Here is a 14,167-nt window from a genome sequence, read left to right on the forward strand (position 1 = left end):
AAAATCTCAAGTAGTCAATTACAATTTTTTGTTTAAAGGTTTCGGAGATTTTGTCCCAGCTAAAGGTGTTAAAGATGAATCCGAACAATCGATAGCCTATTGTTCGCTATATCTTCTCTTTGGTATAGCCCTATTGGCCATGAGTTTTAATTTAGTACAAGAAGAATTTATAGCAAATGTCAAAGAGGTAGCCCGACGATTGGGTATTCTGAAAGATGAGGATGATGATGATGACTAGCAGCAGTGCTGACATGGAGGTATAAAATAATGCATTTTAGTTGTAATGTCTATAAAAAATTTTTATTTATTTAAAGCTATTTATTTACACATAAACAAACGAAATACAATGCAAAACATATTAAATTGAAATCAAACATAAAATTTGTACATCAATTATTAAAATATTAAGAGAGATAGAGGGATAGCAGGTGAGAGAAAAACCAAAACTAAGGCTTTTAAAATTAAAACTTGTAGGCTATGTCTTCCATATACAAGCTTCATTACTAGAGGAGGTAAGATTTGTGCTGTGAATATGAATATGGGAATATGTAAACAGAATCCCAAAAAATAAGAATAATATTAATACTAATAAAAATTGTAGGCATATCCGAAGTTTTTTATTCTATATTTTCCTTATTTTCCTAAAAAAAAAACAAAAATATAATTAAATATTAATAAACACATCAACCATAAAAATGTGAATATGCTCAAATCTTACCTTTAGGAAAGCTGGTGAGTTTGTTCGCGAAGCTGGTTTACGTGGTGAAATGCTGCCAGACAATGATCCTGGTCGGCCATTTTGTTGTGGTACTTTCAATAAATTGGAATTTCTGTCTGATTTTCTTTGAGTTACATAGGAAGTTCGAACAGATGGTGTTACTTCAGTTTCTACGGGAGTAGAATTCAATAGTGTCTCCGTATCCGATATGGAGTGCATTGAATTTTCTGGTTCACTTTCCTATAATATATACAAAAAACGAATTTTTTCATAATTTTTTTTTGAAAAACATTCATAAACATTCATTTTCTTCCAACGGAGATTTCTTTTAAGCAAACCTACACTCAAAAGGAAACTTTTGTTTTCTGTAGTTTTTGTCCATTAGAAAAAGAAAAAAGACAAAACGGGAAAGCCGTGTCGATTGGGTTTTGCCACTAGTGTTAAAAATAATCTACCAACATTTTAAGAAAATTTTACTTTGGTAAGAGATTTGAGATTTTTGAATTTCAAAAATTTTATTTCTATAGAAAATTTTTTAAAATTTTATTTATACGGATATTTCGTCAAACTTTTATTTCTATAGAAATTTTTGTCAAACTTTTATTTCCATAGAAAATTTTGTCATAATTTTATTTCTATAGAAAATTTTTATCAACATTTTATTTCTAAAGGAAATGTTGTCGAAATTTTATTTCTATAGAAAATTTTTTCAAAATTTTATTTATACAGATATTTTGTCAAACTTTTATTTCTATAGAAAATTTTGTCAAACTTTTATTTCTATAGAAATTTTTGTCAAACTTTTATTTCCATAGAAAATTTTGTCAACATTTTATTTCTATAGAAAATTTTGTCAAAATTGTAACATATTTCTATAAAAAATTATGTCAAAACTTTATTTCTATAGAAAATTTTTACAGTTTACAGTTTTAGAATCTCTCAATGATTGTAATAAAAACTGTGAAAAAAGATTTTGAAAAACTTTTGCCAAAAAGTTGCTCAACGCGGTTGAAGTCAGGATTTTGGCAATTTTCGAAAATGTTAAAGGCATACGTACAAACAAAATTTTAAATAATTTATTAGTAAATATAAGAAATATCTAAAAGCGCAATCTTTGAGCTAAATGCTCAAGCAAATAATAAAACATTCAAAACGTGAAATTTATTGAGCCGTTTGCTTGCTGTAGCCTCTGGAAATAAAAAAATTCAGAAAATTTCCGCAATTTTTTTTTCAATGCATTATATGTTTTTGAAAAAAAAAAATTATATGCGTTTGCATATTTTTTATATATTCTTGGAACAATAAGGTATAAAAAACATTTAGATTAAGAATTTTTGGATGTGTCATTAGTCGCTAAAAAAATAAATTACTTTATGAAAGTCTCACTTAACTCATATGTGTTATTGTGAAATATCAGTCTATGAGCTAAAAGTCAAAGCAATAATAAGATAGATTAAGATTTTTAAAGAGTGCCACATATAACTAAAAGTAAAATATTTAAGTGAGACCTTTCATAAAGAAATTAATTTTTTAGCGACTAATGACACATCCAAAAATGTTTAATCTAAATGTTTTTTATACCTTATTGTTCCAAGAATATATAAAAAATATGCAAACGTATATAATTTTTTTTTTTCGAAAACATATAATGCATTGAAAAAAAAAAATTGCGGAAATTTTCTGCATTTTTTATTTCCAGAGGCTACAGCAAGCAAACGGCTCAATAAATTTCACGTTTTGAATTTTTTATTATTTGCTTGAGCATTTAGTTCAAAGATTGCGCTTTTAGATATTTCTTATATTTATTAATAAATTATTTAAAATTTTGTTTGTACGTATACCTTTAAAATTTTCGAAAATTGCCAAAATCCTGACTTCAACCGCGTTGAGCAACTTTTTGGCAAAAGTTTTTCAAAATCTTTTTTCATAGCTCTTATTACAATCATTGAGAGATTCTAAAACTGTAAGTGCTCATTAAAAAATGTGAACTTTGGAAATCTGGACAGGTCTAATAAACATTCATTTTCTTCCAACGGAGATTTCTTTTAATCAAACCTACACTCAAAAGGAAACTTTTGTTTTCTGTAGTTTTTGTCCATTAGAAAAAGAAAAGACAAAACGGGAAAGCCGTGTCGATTGGGTTTTGCCACTAGTGTCAAAAATAATCTACCAACATTCTAAGAAAATTTTACTTTGGTAAGAGATTTGAGATTTTTGAATTTCAAAAATTTTATATCTATAAAAAACTTTTTTAAAATTTTATTTATACGGATATTTCGTCAAACTTTTATTTCTATAGAAATTTTTGTCAAACTTTTATTTCCATAGAAAATTTTGTCATAATTTTATTTCTATAGAAAATTCTTGTCAACATTTTATTTCTAAAGGAAATGTTATCGAAATTTTATTTCTATAGAAATGTTGCCGAAATTTTATTTCTATAGAAAATTTTGTCAAAATTTTATTTCTAAAGGAAATGTTGCCGAAATTTTATTTCTATAGAAATTTTTTTTCAAAATTTTATTTATACAGATATTTTGTCAAACTTTTATTTCTATAGAAAATTTTGTCAAACTTTTATTTCTATAGAAAATTGTATCCAAATTTTATTTCTATAGAAAATTTTGTCAAAATTTCATTTCTAAAGGGAATGTAGTCGAAATTTTATTTCTATAGAAAATTTTGGCAAAATTTTATTTCTATAGACAATTTGTCAACATTTCGTTTCTTTAGAATATTTTGTCACAATTTTATTTCTATAGAAAATTTTGTCAAAATTTTATTTCTAAAGGAAATGTTGTCGAAATTTTATTTCTATAGAAAATTTTGCAAATTTTTATTTCTATAGAAAATTTTGTCAGAATTTTATTTCTATAGAAAATTTTGTCACACTTTTACTTCTATAGAAAATTTTTTCAAAATTTTATTTCTATAGAAAATGTTGTCAAAATTTTATTCTATAGAAAATTTTGTCAAAATTTTATTCTATAGAAAATTTGGTCAAAATTTTATTATATAGAAAATTTTGTCAAAATTTTATTCTATAGGAAATTTGGTCAAAATTTTATTTCTATAGAAAATTTTGTCAAAATTTTATTTCCATAGAAAATTTTGTCAAAATTGTATTTCTATAGAAAATTTTGTCAAAATTTTATTTCTATAGAAAATTTTGTCAAAATTTTATTTCTATAGAAAATTTTGTCAAAATTTTATTTCTGTAGAAAATTTTGTCAAAATTTTATTTCTATACAAAATTTTGTCAAAATTTTATTTCTATACAAAATTTTGTCAAAATTTTATTTCTATACAAAATTTTGTCAAAATTGTATTTCTATAGAAAATTTTGTCAAAATTTTATTTCTATAGAATATTTTGTCAAAATTTTATTTCTATAGAAAATTTTATTTCTATAGAAAATTTTGTTCAAATTTTATTTCTGTAGAAAATTTTGTCAACATTTTATTTCTATAGAAAATTTTGAAAAATTTTCATTTCTATAGAAAATTTTGTCAAAATTTTATTTCTATAGAAAATTTTGTCAAAATTTTATTTCTATAGAAATTTTTGTCAAAATTTTATTTCTATAGAAAATTTTGTCAAAATTTTATTTCTAAAGAAAATCTTGTCGAAATTTTATTTCTATAGACAATTTTGTCAATATTGTATTTCAATAGAAAATTTTGTCAAAATTTTATTTCTATAGACACTTTTCTCAAAATTTTATTTCTATAGAAAATTTTGGCAAAATTTTATTTCTATAAAAAATTTGTCAAAATTTATTTCTATAGAAAATTTTGTTAAAATTTTATTTCTATAGAAAAGTTTGTCAAAATATTATTTCTATAGAAAATTTTTGTCAAAATTTTATTTCTACAGAAACTTTTTTCCAAATTTTATTTCTAAAGAAAATCTCGTCGAAATTTTATTTCCATACACAATTTTGTCAAAATTTTATTTGTATAAAAAATTTTGTCAAAATTTTATTTCTATAGAAAATTTTGTCAAAATTTTATTTCTATATAAAATTTTGTCAAAATTTTATTTCTATATAAAATTTTGTCAAAATTTTATTTCTATAGAAAATTTTGTGAAAATTATATTTCTTTAGAAAATTTTGTCAAAATTTTATTTCTATAGAAAATTTTGTCAAAATTTTATTTCTATAGAAAATTTTGTCAAAATTTTATTTCTATAGAAAATTTTGTCAAAATTTTATTTCTATAGAAAATTTTGTCAAAATTTTATTTCTATAGAAAATTTTGTGAAAATTATATTTCTTTAGAAAATTTTGTCAAAATTTTAGTTCTATAGAAAATTTTGTCAAAATTTTAGTTCTATAGAAAATTTTGTCAAAATTTTATTTCTATAGAAGAGTTTGTCAAAATTTTATTTCTAAAGAAAATGCTGTCGAAATTTTATTTCTATAGAAAATTTTGTCAACATTTTATTTCTATAGAAAATTTTGTGAAAATTATATTTCTATAGACAATTTTGTCAACATTTTGTTTCTATAGAAAATTTTGTGAAAATTTTATTTCTATAGAAAATTTTGTGAAAATTATATTTCTATAGACAATTTTGTCAAAATGTTATTTCTATAGAAAATTTGGTCAACATTTTATTTCTATAGAAATTTTTCTCAAAAGTTTATTTTTATAGAAAATTTTCTCAAAATTTTATTTTTATAACAAAAACATTTTGATGCTCTCGGACTTCAATCCAAATTTTGGGGTTTGAGATTCCTCTAAAAACGAAATGGCAAATTGTTTATACCCATCTATGCTATGGTACTCATAATGGCATACAATAGAAGAGATCCCTAGGCTATACAATAAAATATTTACGTTCGAACTTACCTCATCTACAGGTATTGTCATATCCAAATCTGACCATTCGTTTTCTTGACGGAAACGTTTAACAATATTCGTATGTGGAGATGTAGACGCCAATACTCGAGGATATTTGAATTCTTTCTTCGATGGTGTGGCCCCAGTTGCAGTATAGGTTTTAAGTTCATTCTTTCGGAATGTCTCCAAATCTCCGGAACAACCTTGCATTTGTTTTTTATACTCATTCGAGTAGTTTTTCAAAAATTGATTTAAACTAAAATTGAAACTTTTAGCAGCTGTTAAATGGTGTCGTGAACGATTGATACCATCCTCAAGTGATGCAGAGAGAGCTTCGGATTTGGTCTTGTGTTGTTCACGATATTCGGAACAGACGCGTTTCACTTGTGGTCCATATGCCTGTAAAGTTTCCTTTAATTTATCATAATGGATGGTATCGCTTTGTGATTTTGTTTCCAAAAATTTAGTAGTTTCTTGGACTTTATTATCCACTTGTATATTTAGAGTGGAACATTTCACAACATTTTGATCTATACAAAGTTCAATGTTACTGGTTAGCTTATCAACCAATTTACAATTCTCATCCAAGGCATTGGCATTTTTCTCTAGGAAAGTATTCTTTAGTATTGACGAGCCCTCAACTTGGGCAGTGATAAAATGTTGTGCCTTCTCCAATGTATCCAAATTGGATGAAATTTTATTGGCACATGTGGATCGTTGTTTTTGCAGTTCATTCATTTCTCTTTGGAAATTTTCCATTAACTTTTGTTCCTTCTCTATGAGGACTCTTTCTTCATTTAATGAAGCGGTTATTTGTTCAAGTTCTTGTAAATTTTCCAAAGTTTTTTGCTTTATGGCATCCATTTCGGTTTGTATACGTTTCGAGTGCTGTTGTAATTTTGTATTGCTTTCAGTTAATTTCTCCTTAATTGTGTCCCGCATATTTGCCAAGGATTGTTGTTGTTGTTCATTAGAGCACTCTAGAGCTTCTAGGCTTTCTTTTATTTGAGCCTTTATTTTGAGTTCCTTGTCTTTCAACTCATTTAGGAATTTCACATCAGTCTCCCTATGTTCTTCATCCAATTTGGTTAAGGATGTAGTAAATGTTTCACTAATTGAAGTAATTGTATTTTCATAAGATTCCAACATTTCTCGTAGAGTTTTAACATGCTGTCGACTTGAATCAATAAGTGTATACTGAATGTCTGAAGTATTAACTATAAAAAAAGGAAAGATTTTAGTGATATGATACAGGAACAATACACAAAATTGTATCCAAAGATCATTGATTGATTAAATGTATAAATAATAAATGTATTTTGCAAGGTGACTTAGACTGACCCCCACCATAATTACGTGAGAAGATCCGTCACTGGGTTTAGCAATCAGAATCAGAGAAAGTTGATTAGGATGATTTCAGAATCTACACCGATTTTACCTTCAATAAGTCTACTTTTTGTGATCTACAAATTTTGAAATAACATCAAATGTCGATTGACTCAATTTTGAAGATTACAAAAAGTGACCACTTTTCAATCATTGTTGACATATAGTCGATTAGTTGTAAAGTCGACTTTCTACTTTGAATGAACAGGGAGTTTTTCGTTCCGTTTGCCAAAGATGTTCGGATCATATTCTCGTATTTTTAAAAATTTAAATTATGTTAATTATAGCTAACTGAAAAAAAACTTCGGTTTCGATTAATCTGTCTCTTTACTCCGAAGGCCTATATAAGTGGCATTGCTCTAGAGCGACACTCATTATTGACTCATCTTGAAGTTTTACTTCCCTCCAATCCCAGGACGGTGGTTACAAAAACCGACCTATGATATTCTCTAAATCTTACCCAATTCATCCTCTATGCTATGAATAAAATTATCATGTTTTTCTTCAAACTGTTGTAGGCATCCGTCCATTTGATCAAAATTTTCAAACATACGCTCTGCAAAACGTTCACAAGCCGTTTGAATTTGAACATCAACATTTTTACGACGATCAATAGTTTCCTAAAATAAGACCATATAAATAAATAAAAAAAAAAAAAACAAATTGAATAAAATTCCCTTCCAACTTACGTGCAAAGCTTCTGTATCCTTTGTTGCTACATCAGCAACTTGCAATATTTGTGTTGCTTGATTTTTTAACTCTTCCTCCGTTTTCACATGAGACTCTAGCAATATCTTTTTCTCTTTGTAACGTCTTTTGGTGGTGTGTAAGACTTTTTTAGTATTCAATAGGGCTCCCTTGGTCGTTTGTAAATGGTCTTCCTTTTTTTGCAACTCAGCTGTCTTTTCCACTAAATTTAAGCTAACCTCATTGAAAATTTTCTCCTTTGATGACAGTTCATCCTTGAGAGCTTTAAGCAAGTGAACTTTTTCATTGAGTTCACGTGTTTGTGAATCCATTTTAAGTGTCATCTCATTGTATGTTTCTGTGGCCAAATAAATACCATTTTTGTCGCGGGCAGCCATTAGATCGCGTTTAAGTTTGTCAATTTCTTCGGTATATTCTTTGAGAACAGTTTTCTTGGTAAGTTTTTGATTAACTTCCGGTTTATTTTGAATATTTTTAGCTCGATGAGCATATTCAAGAGTACTAAGGGTTTCTTCGACATCCTTGTGACCAGGAGATATTGTAGCAATAATAGATGTTTTTGTTCTACCACCTGGAATTAGAAACAGGGGAATTGAAGATCACTCATACATGAAAAAGAATCTCATAAATATTTTTCCAATTAAAATTTTAGATGAATTTTAAAAAACATTTAATTAAAAATTAAAATTTACTTTTATTCTTATATTTTTGTATAGATTAAAATTTTTTAGCGGCAGAACACTATTATTAACTTCATTTGGCTTATTTTGTCTTAACAAAAATTGAAAATTAAATTTTGAACAAAAAATTTTTTTTTTTAAGATTAAAATAAATCATAAAAATAAATTATATGAATTATTTTTTAATATGACCAATTAATTTTTTAATTGACGATGGTAATTGATACTATTCAGATAATGAAGCCGTCGGTTTTAGCTGTCGCCGAGCGTTTTTTGCACGTCAACGCAGCCGCCGAATATGTCGACCCATCTCAACTCAAATTTAGCCGCCAATTAAACAAAAATATTAATTTAAATGTGAAAAATGTATTCATAGTTGTTGTATTTTTGCCAAAATTTTGTATTAATCAATATCAAGTAGCTATAATAATTTTGCAAATAGCACAGAAAATTTTAATTAAATGCAAATTTGATTTTCAGATTGGTTGTACAACTAATCTCACTACCATTCGAACAACTTCAAATTAATCTTAACATCTTAATTGAGTTTTAAAAAATATTCAATTAAAAATTTAATTGATTCAACAATTTTTTTTAATTGAAACAAAAATCAATCAGAAAAATTAATAGTATCAATTAGTTTTTTAATTGATACTATCATTTCTGTGACTGAAGATATTTCAATTAAAAAATTAATTGGATCAATTAATTTCGTGATTGAATCAGAATTGATTGAATTTTTTGTGTATGATTAAGAAAATTTCAATTAAAAATGGGATCAATTAATTCCGAGTTTGAATACAAAAAAAAAATTGTTATAGTGTTAGGTAGTATTCAACTTTATCTATAAAAACTTTATCATTATTTCCAGCCTCGCGTTAAACTTTTCTTCTTCGCCAGACTATATTGAGTACAGGGACTACAACAACATAGATTGGGACGGTTTTATGGAATGTGTTGGCCACTTTGATCCATATGTTGTCTTCAATGCTATGCTATACTAAGTGGGCATATATTTCTTCACTTTTTACTGATCTTTTTTCTTATGTGCCCACAGTAAGAAGGAGGGTTCGTAAGGTTAGGAATTGGATGCATGCTGAGGATATTAGGTTCTCAAGATCTCTTAGAAATCTTTCTTTTGCTGCTTTTCAAGCGAATAGGACTCAGGACAATTGGAGAACTTATTGTAAGTACCGCAATAAAGCTAAATCGGTTATTAGGAAAGCTAGGAGGAAACATTTGTCTGGTCTCTTTGAAGGGTTGGACTCTTCTGGCTTGTGGAAGCTACTTCGTAACTCTGGATGTGTTGGTGAGGATTTTGTGGACTCTAACTTGGATGTTAATGATGTCAATCGATTTTTCACAGGTGTATCTTCTTCTTCAAATTATTTTGAGGATTTGGACCTAAATGGCTTGATAGAGTCTGAGTCATCCTTCTCTTTCCACTGTATAGATGAGTTTGAGTTGGTTGAGGCCATGGGATAGGATTACCTACAAGTCAGTTGGGATTGACGGAATTAACATTACTTTTTTGAGGATAATCATTCCATATGTTTCCACCATTATCTTGGATCTGGTAAACTCCATTTTGACAACATCTGTGTTCCCATCCGAATGGAAAGCGCTCGAATAGTTCCGATTCCTAAAACGCGCATAGTCTCTGGACCTGAGGATCTTCGACCGATCTCGATATTGCCTACTGTATCGAAGGTGGTTGAGCACGTTTTGAAGGGTCAACTGCTTGAGATGTCGTCTAATTTGTTGCACAGTTCTCAATTTGCTTTTCGTCGAGGTCTTAATACGACACATTTGCTTCTTTCGTTTACTGATTCCATTCGGGCTGAAATTAATGACGGGAAATTGAGTACGCTTGTATCACTAGATCTATCCAAGGCATTCAACTCTATTAATCATTTGCGATTGGTTGCCAAACTCAATGATGAGTTCAATTTTTCTCCTTCTGCTTGCAGGCTTGTATATTCCTATATATGTAATAGGTCCCAATTTGTTGTTCTCAATTGTGCTCAGTCTGGTACTCTGCCGCTTTATTCGGGCGTACCTCAGGGCTCAGTTTTGGGTCCATTGCTTTTTATTTTATATGTGAATGGCCTATATAGATATACCGATTCCAGGAGTTGTAAGACATTCATGTTCGCTGGTGACATTTTCTTACTATTTAATGGCGCTAGTTCTTCATCTGAAATTTTTGAGAGTGATGTCAATTCCTGTCTAGATCGCTTTCTGGTGTTCTATTAACCATCTCACAGTGAACGCGTTGAAAAGCAGAGCTATGGTATTTAGGTCGTCTAGAGGTTCGTTTGCATGTCCTGGGTCAGGAGGAGTTTCAGATGGTGGACAGGCATCGTTGCTTGAGTGTAATCATTGATACTGATCTTTCTTTTCAATATCATATCGATTCCGTATCAGGTAGAGTTTGGGGGACATTGCGCAGGATTTATGGGACCAACTTATTTTTGCCTCTTACGGTTAAAATTAAATTGGCTCATACTCTATTGATGTCCCTAGTATTATATGGACTAGAAGTTGTTTTTGGAACTTGCGACTTGAATCTTGCAACATTTTTCTAAGTTGAAGCGCATTGTCAATGTGATTGTACGCTTTGTATATAATGTAAGGCGTAGAAATTCCATTTCTGCACATGTAGTACGATTTCTTGGATGTTCGTTTAGGAGATTTGTTGATTATCGCAATCTCCTATTGTTTTATAACATCATCCACACTTCTAGACCTTTCGATTTGGTTTCCGTTTTTACCTTTTCGCGTTCTATTAGAAATGTTCAGATATTTGCTCCTCGTATAAGGAGGAATATTTATGCCAGATCTTTTGTGGTTGGAATCGATTGCCTCTAGAACTACGCATTTTTTCTTATTGTAATAACGCATTTCGTCTCAAACTCGTGGAATATATGGCTAGTGCTACCTAAACTGTAAGGTTCTTGGACGATTTACATCCATCTATTGCATACACACTTGGTATATTCTATGGAACTCCTATGTATTTTTAAGTTATTTATTTTATGTTGACTTGCACTGTATATGGGACCAATTTCCACTTATTTAATCGCTATTTTAATAATCACTACTACTCTTGCGGCTGGGGAGCCAATTAAGTTAGTTTCTTCTTAGTTTAAGGTATTAACTTGTTTACATTATATCGATGGCTCAGTATTTGATGTAATATATTTTTATAGGCCTCTATTTGCTTTGTATTACAGAATTTTTGAATAAATAAAAAATAAATAAAAATAAAAAAAACTTGGAATTTTTGCCCCTTTCACTTTTTTAAAAGTACATAGTTCTTTTAGCGGAATTTCGGAATAAATTTTTAAAACAAATATTTTAAATTTACTAATAAAACAAACATGAAATTTCCCCCAATATACTTCGTAGTACAATTGCTCCCACAGGTTTTTTATTTTACAAAATATGCATACCCATACTCACCCAATGATTCCTGCAATAAACGCGTCAATTTCGACTCACGATATGGTATATGAGGTGTACGTTCCACTAAAGCGGTGATAACTCTTCCCAAAGTTAGCAAGGACTGATTTATATTGACAGTCTCTCGAACACGGACGGCTTTCTCATTGCCAGCTTTTGAAACATTTTCGCTACCAGCCAAATCGACTAAATTCAATTTGCCAATTTTAAGCATTTCCTCACCATCAATTCCATTTTCTTTGATATGTACCAGAATGGAGAATACAGTATGCGAACGAGATGATTGAGCATTCATTAGTGTTGATGCTGTACGACGACGTTCTTGACCTTTTTCCAATAGTTTGTAGACATCATCTTTGCTATGTACAGGAATTTCCTCCAAACCCTGGATTATAACAGAACCCTTTTTCGTACTATCATCAAAAATGCGTATTTTTGTATTATCATCGGTGGATAGTAAATCGAAGAGTTCTTCATTGTATAATTCAAGATAGGATATACGCATAGAGAATTCCACTTCCATCATACGTAATTCATCGAAGAGGTGACATAGAGCGCGTGGTATTATGCCAATATCAGAATCCTGCAATATGAGAAAACAACGAATGAGTCATTTTCTAATAAATAAAAACCGAAACGCAACTCCTTATCAAAGGCTTTATTGATTGGCAATAAAAAAAAACTGGTCTGACTGGTCTTTTGTGCAGCATCATTTTTGTTGCTTTTTTCTACCTGCTTTTCTAATATTCCTATACTATACTTACATCTTCCCAAGATGATTTCAATTCAGCGGACTGATTTCCCACCATTGTGTGTGTTTTACCCGTACCAGTTTGGCCATAAGCGAAAACAGTACAATTGTATCCGGATAGAACCTCTTCGATGAGTGGTCCCACCACAGCAGAATATACATCGACTTGTCTAGATTCCGGTCCAAATGTACGATCAAATGTGAATTTCTTTGTCAATTTTGAATCCAGTGTGTGGCGGGTCAATATTTCTTTGGGCGAAAGAACTTCCACAATTTCTGTTGAATGAATACATCGCTCGCGTTTATTTAAGGGCCTAGGAAAATAAAATTAAATGTTGAGAGTGCAAGAGTTTTGTTATAAGAAAAAGGGTGGCATTAATTACCTGACTCTCACATATACTTGTATATTTTGGTTAGTTTTTCGCGGCGGCTGATTCACATGCGACGAATTCTGTGAAGATGTATTCATACTCATTATCAAAATCTATCAGGCTCACTACTTTTTAATTTTCACAAGTTCTTGTTGTTTTAATTGCAATTTTCTTCTTTGAAATATGTATTGCGCGGTGCTTCCTTGTCTTTTAGACGCGACAATTCGAAAAAACCGTTCCAGTGATGGTATTTTAATCGATTATTATGTTCTGTTATCGATACTTCTTCTTTTGCTGTCAAAACATAACCGATTTGTAATCGAATTTACAGTTATGCCATCGCAAGAACCAATGGTATATTCCAAAAAAAAAAACATTAACCCCCATTTTCATGAAGCTCCGTTAGTGCTACGTTAGCTAACGAACTTTTAAACCGTGATATCTACATATCTGTCATCTTGCGTATAGATTCCATATGCCAGTTAGAAACTTAACTGCTGAAAATTTTTCAGTTAAAGTTAACCGGAGAAAATATATTTATATTTTTCTTTCTGTTAACTGACAGTTAAAGCCTAACGGAGCTACATGAAAATGACCGTAAATTTGAAACCGAATTGAAAACAAAGACCTTACAAACCAATTAGAACTCAAACCGCATCGGAATGATAATACGCGAATATCATATCCGAAACGAGCAATTACCAGATAATGAAGCCGATGTATATTCGTCGGCGGCTCCCTGCCAGCATTTCAAAGTTCCATTTCATCCTCATCGCTACCACAGACTCGTAAGTGACACTACAACTATCGCCAACTGTAGGCCAGTACTATGTTCATTCTTGCGAAAAAATTCTATAGAAACCATTATTTCGCACATAGGAAGCGGTGTTTATTTAGGTAACAGGGAGCGATATTGAACTAAGTTGGTGGTTGCTGCTTGCTATTACAAAATTAACATTTTATTTTTCCTTGGGCAATTGATCTGCTACTCCTTTGATCCTTTGTATATTTTCGAAACAAAAATATAATCTGTGTTTGCGTTATAAACCCGCACAAATAGTTTTAATAAATAAATTATTTCTTAATTCACATTGCAAATGGCGCCATGCTATAAACATCAGTTTTTCAACTAAAAAAAAAAAAATAATGTACCACAAATGGAAAAATTTTGCTAGTTTTTCGCATTTTGTGGTTTTGTATGGAATTTCAACGCGAAAACCGAACAGAGTACCGGCCTATAA

The 14,167-nt window shown here is 29.6% G+C and overlaps 2 protein-coding genes across 2 annotated transcripts in view; one reads left to right on the forward strand and one right to left on the reverse strand.

Annotated features, from left to right (window-relative positions):
* galene (potassium two pore domain channel subfamily K member galene) overlaps positions 1–381 on the forward strand; it is a 39,282-nt gene extending 38,901 nt beyond the window's left edge. Inside the window, exon 6 of the mRNA XM_075303566.1 lies at positions 39–381. Coding sequence (XP_075159681.1) covers positions 39–238 — 200 coding nt within the window. The 3' untranslated portion in view covers positions 239–381. The remainder of the gene's footprint in view (positions 1–38) is intronic.
* On the reverse strand, positions 273–13,162 carry Klp61F (Kinesin-like protein at 61F). The gene is made up of 8 exons (XM_075303565.1): positions 12,939–13,162; positions 12,569–12,869; positions 11,805–12,387; positions 7,641–8,230; positions 7,412–7,571; positions 5,575–6,782; positions 719–958; positions 273–641 (listed from the first exon to the last, which is right to left on the reverse strand). Exons 1-8 carry the CDS (start codon positions 13,028–13,030, stop codon positions 618–620), a joined length of 3,198 nt encoding a protein of 1,065 aa, XP_075159680.1. The 5' UTR covers positions 13,031–13,162; the 3' UTR covers positions 273–617.
* Positions 13,163–14,167: the final 1,005 nt, after the last annotated feature.

Source organism: Haematobia irritans, chromosome 4 (assembly GCF_050003625.1).
Source record: "Haematobia irritans isolate KBUSLIRL chromosome 4, ASM5000362v1, whole genome shotgun sequence".
In the NCBI taxonomy this organism is placed as follows: Eukaryota; Metazoa; Arthropoda; class Insecta; order Diptera; family Muscidae; genus Haematobia; species Haematobia irritans.

Excerpts from the sequence above, each read along its gene's own strand:
- Klp61F (XM_075303565.1), bottom strand. The coding sequence starts at position 13,030 with ATGAGTATGAATACATCTTCACAGAATTCGTCGCATGTGAATCAGCCG. Across the intron at positions 7,572-7,640 it reads AGGATACAGAAGCTTTGCAC|GAAACTATTGATCGTCGTAA; the intron begins GTAAGTTGGAAG and ends GTCTTATTTTAG. Across the intron at positions 959-5,574 it reads TGACAATACCTGTAGATGAG|GAAAGTGAACCAGAAAATTC; the intron begins GTAAGTTCGAAC and ends TATATATTATAG.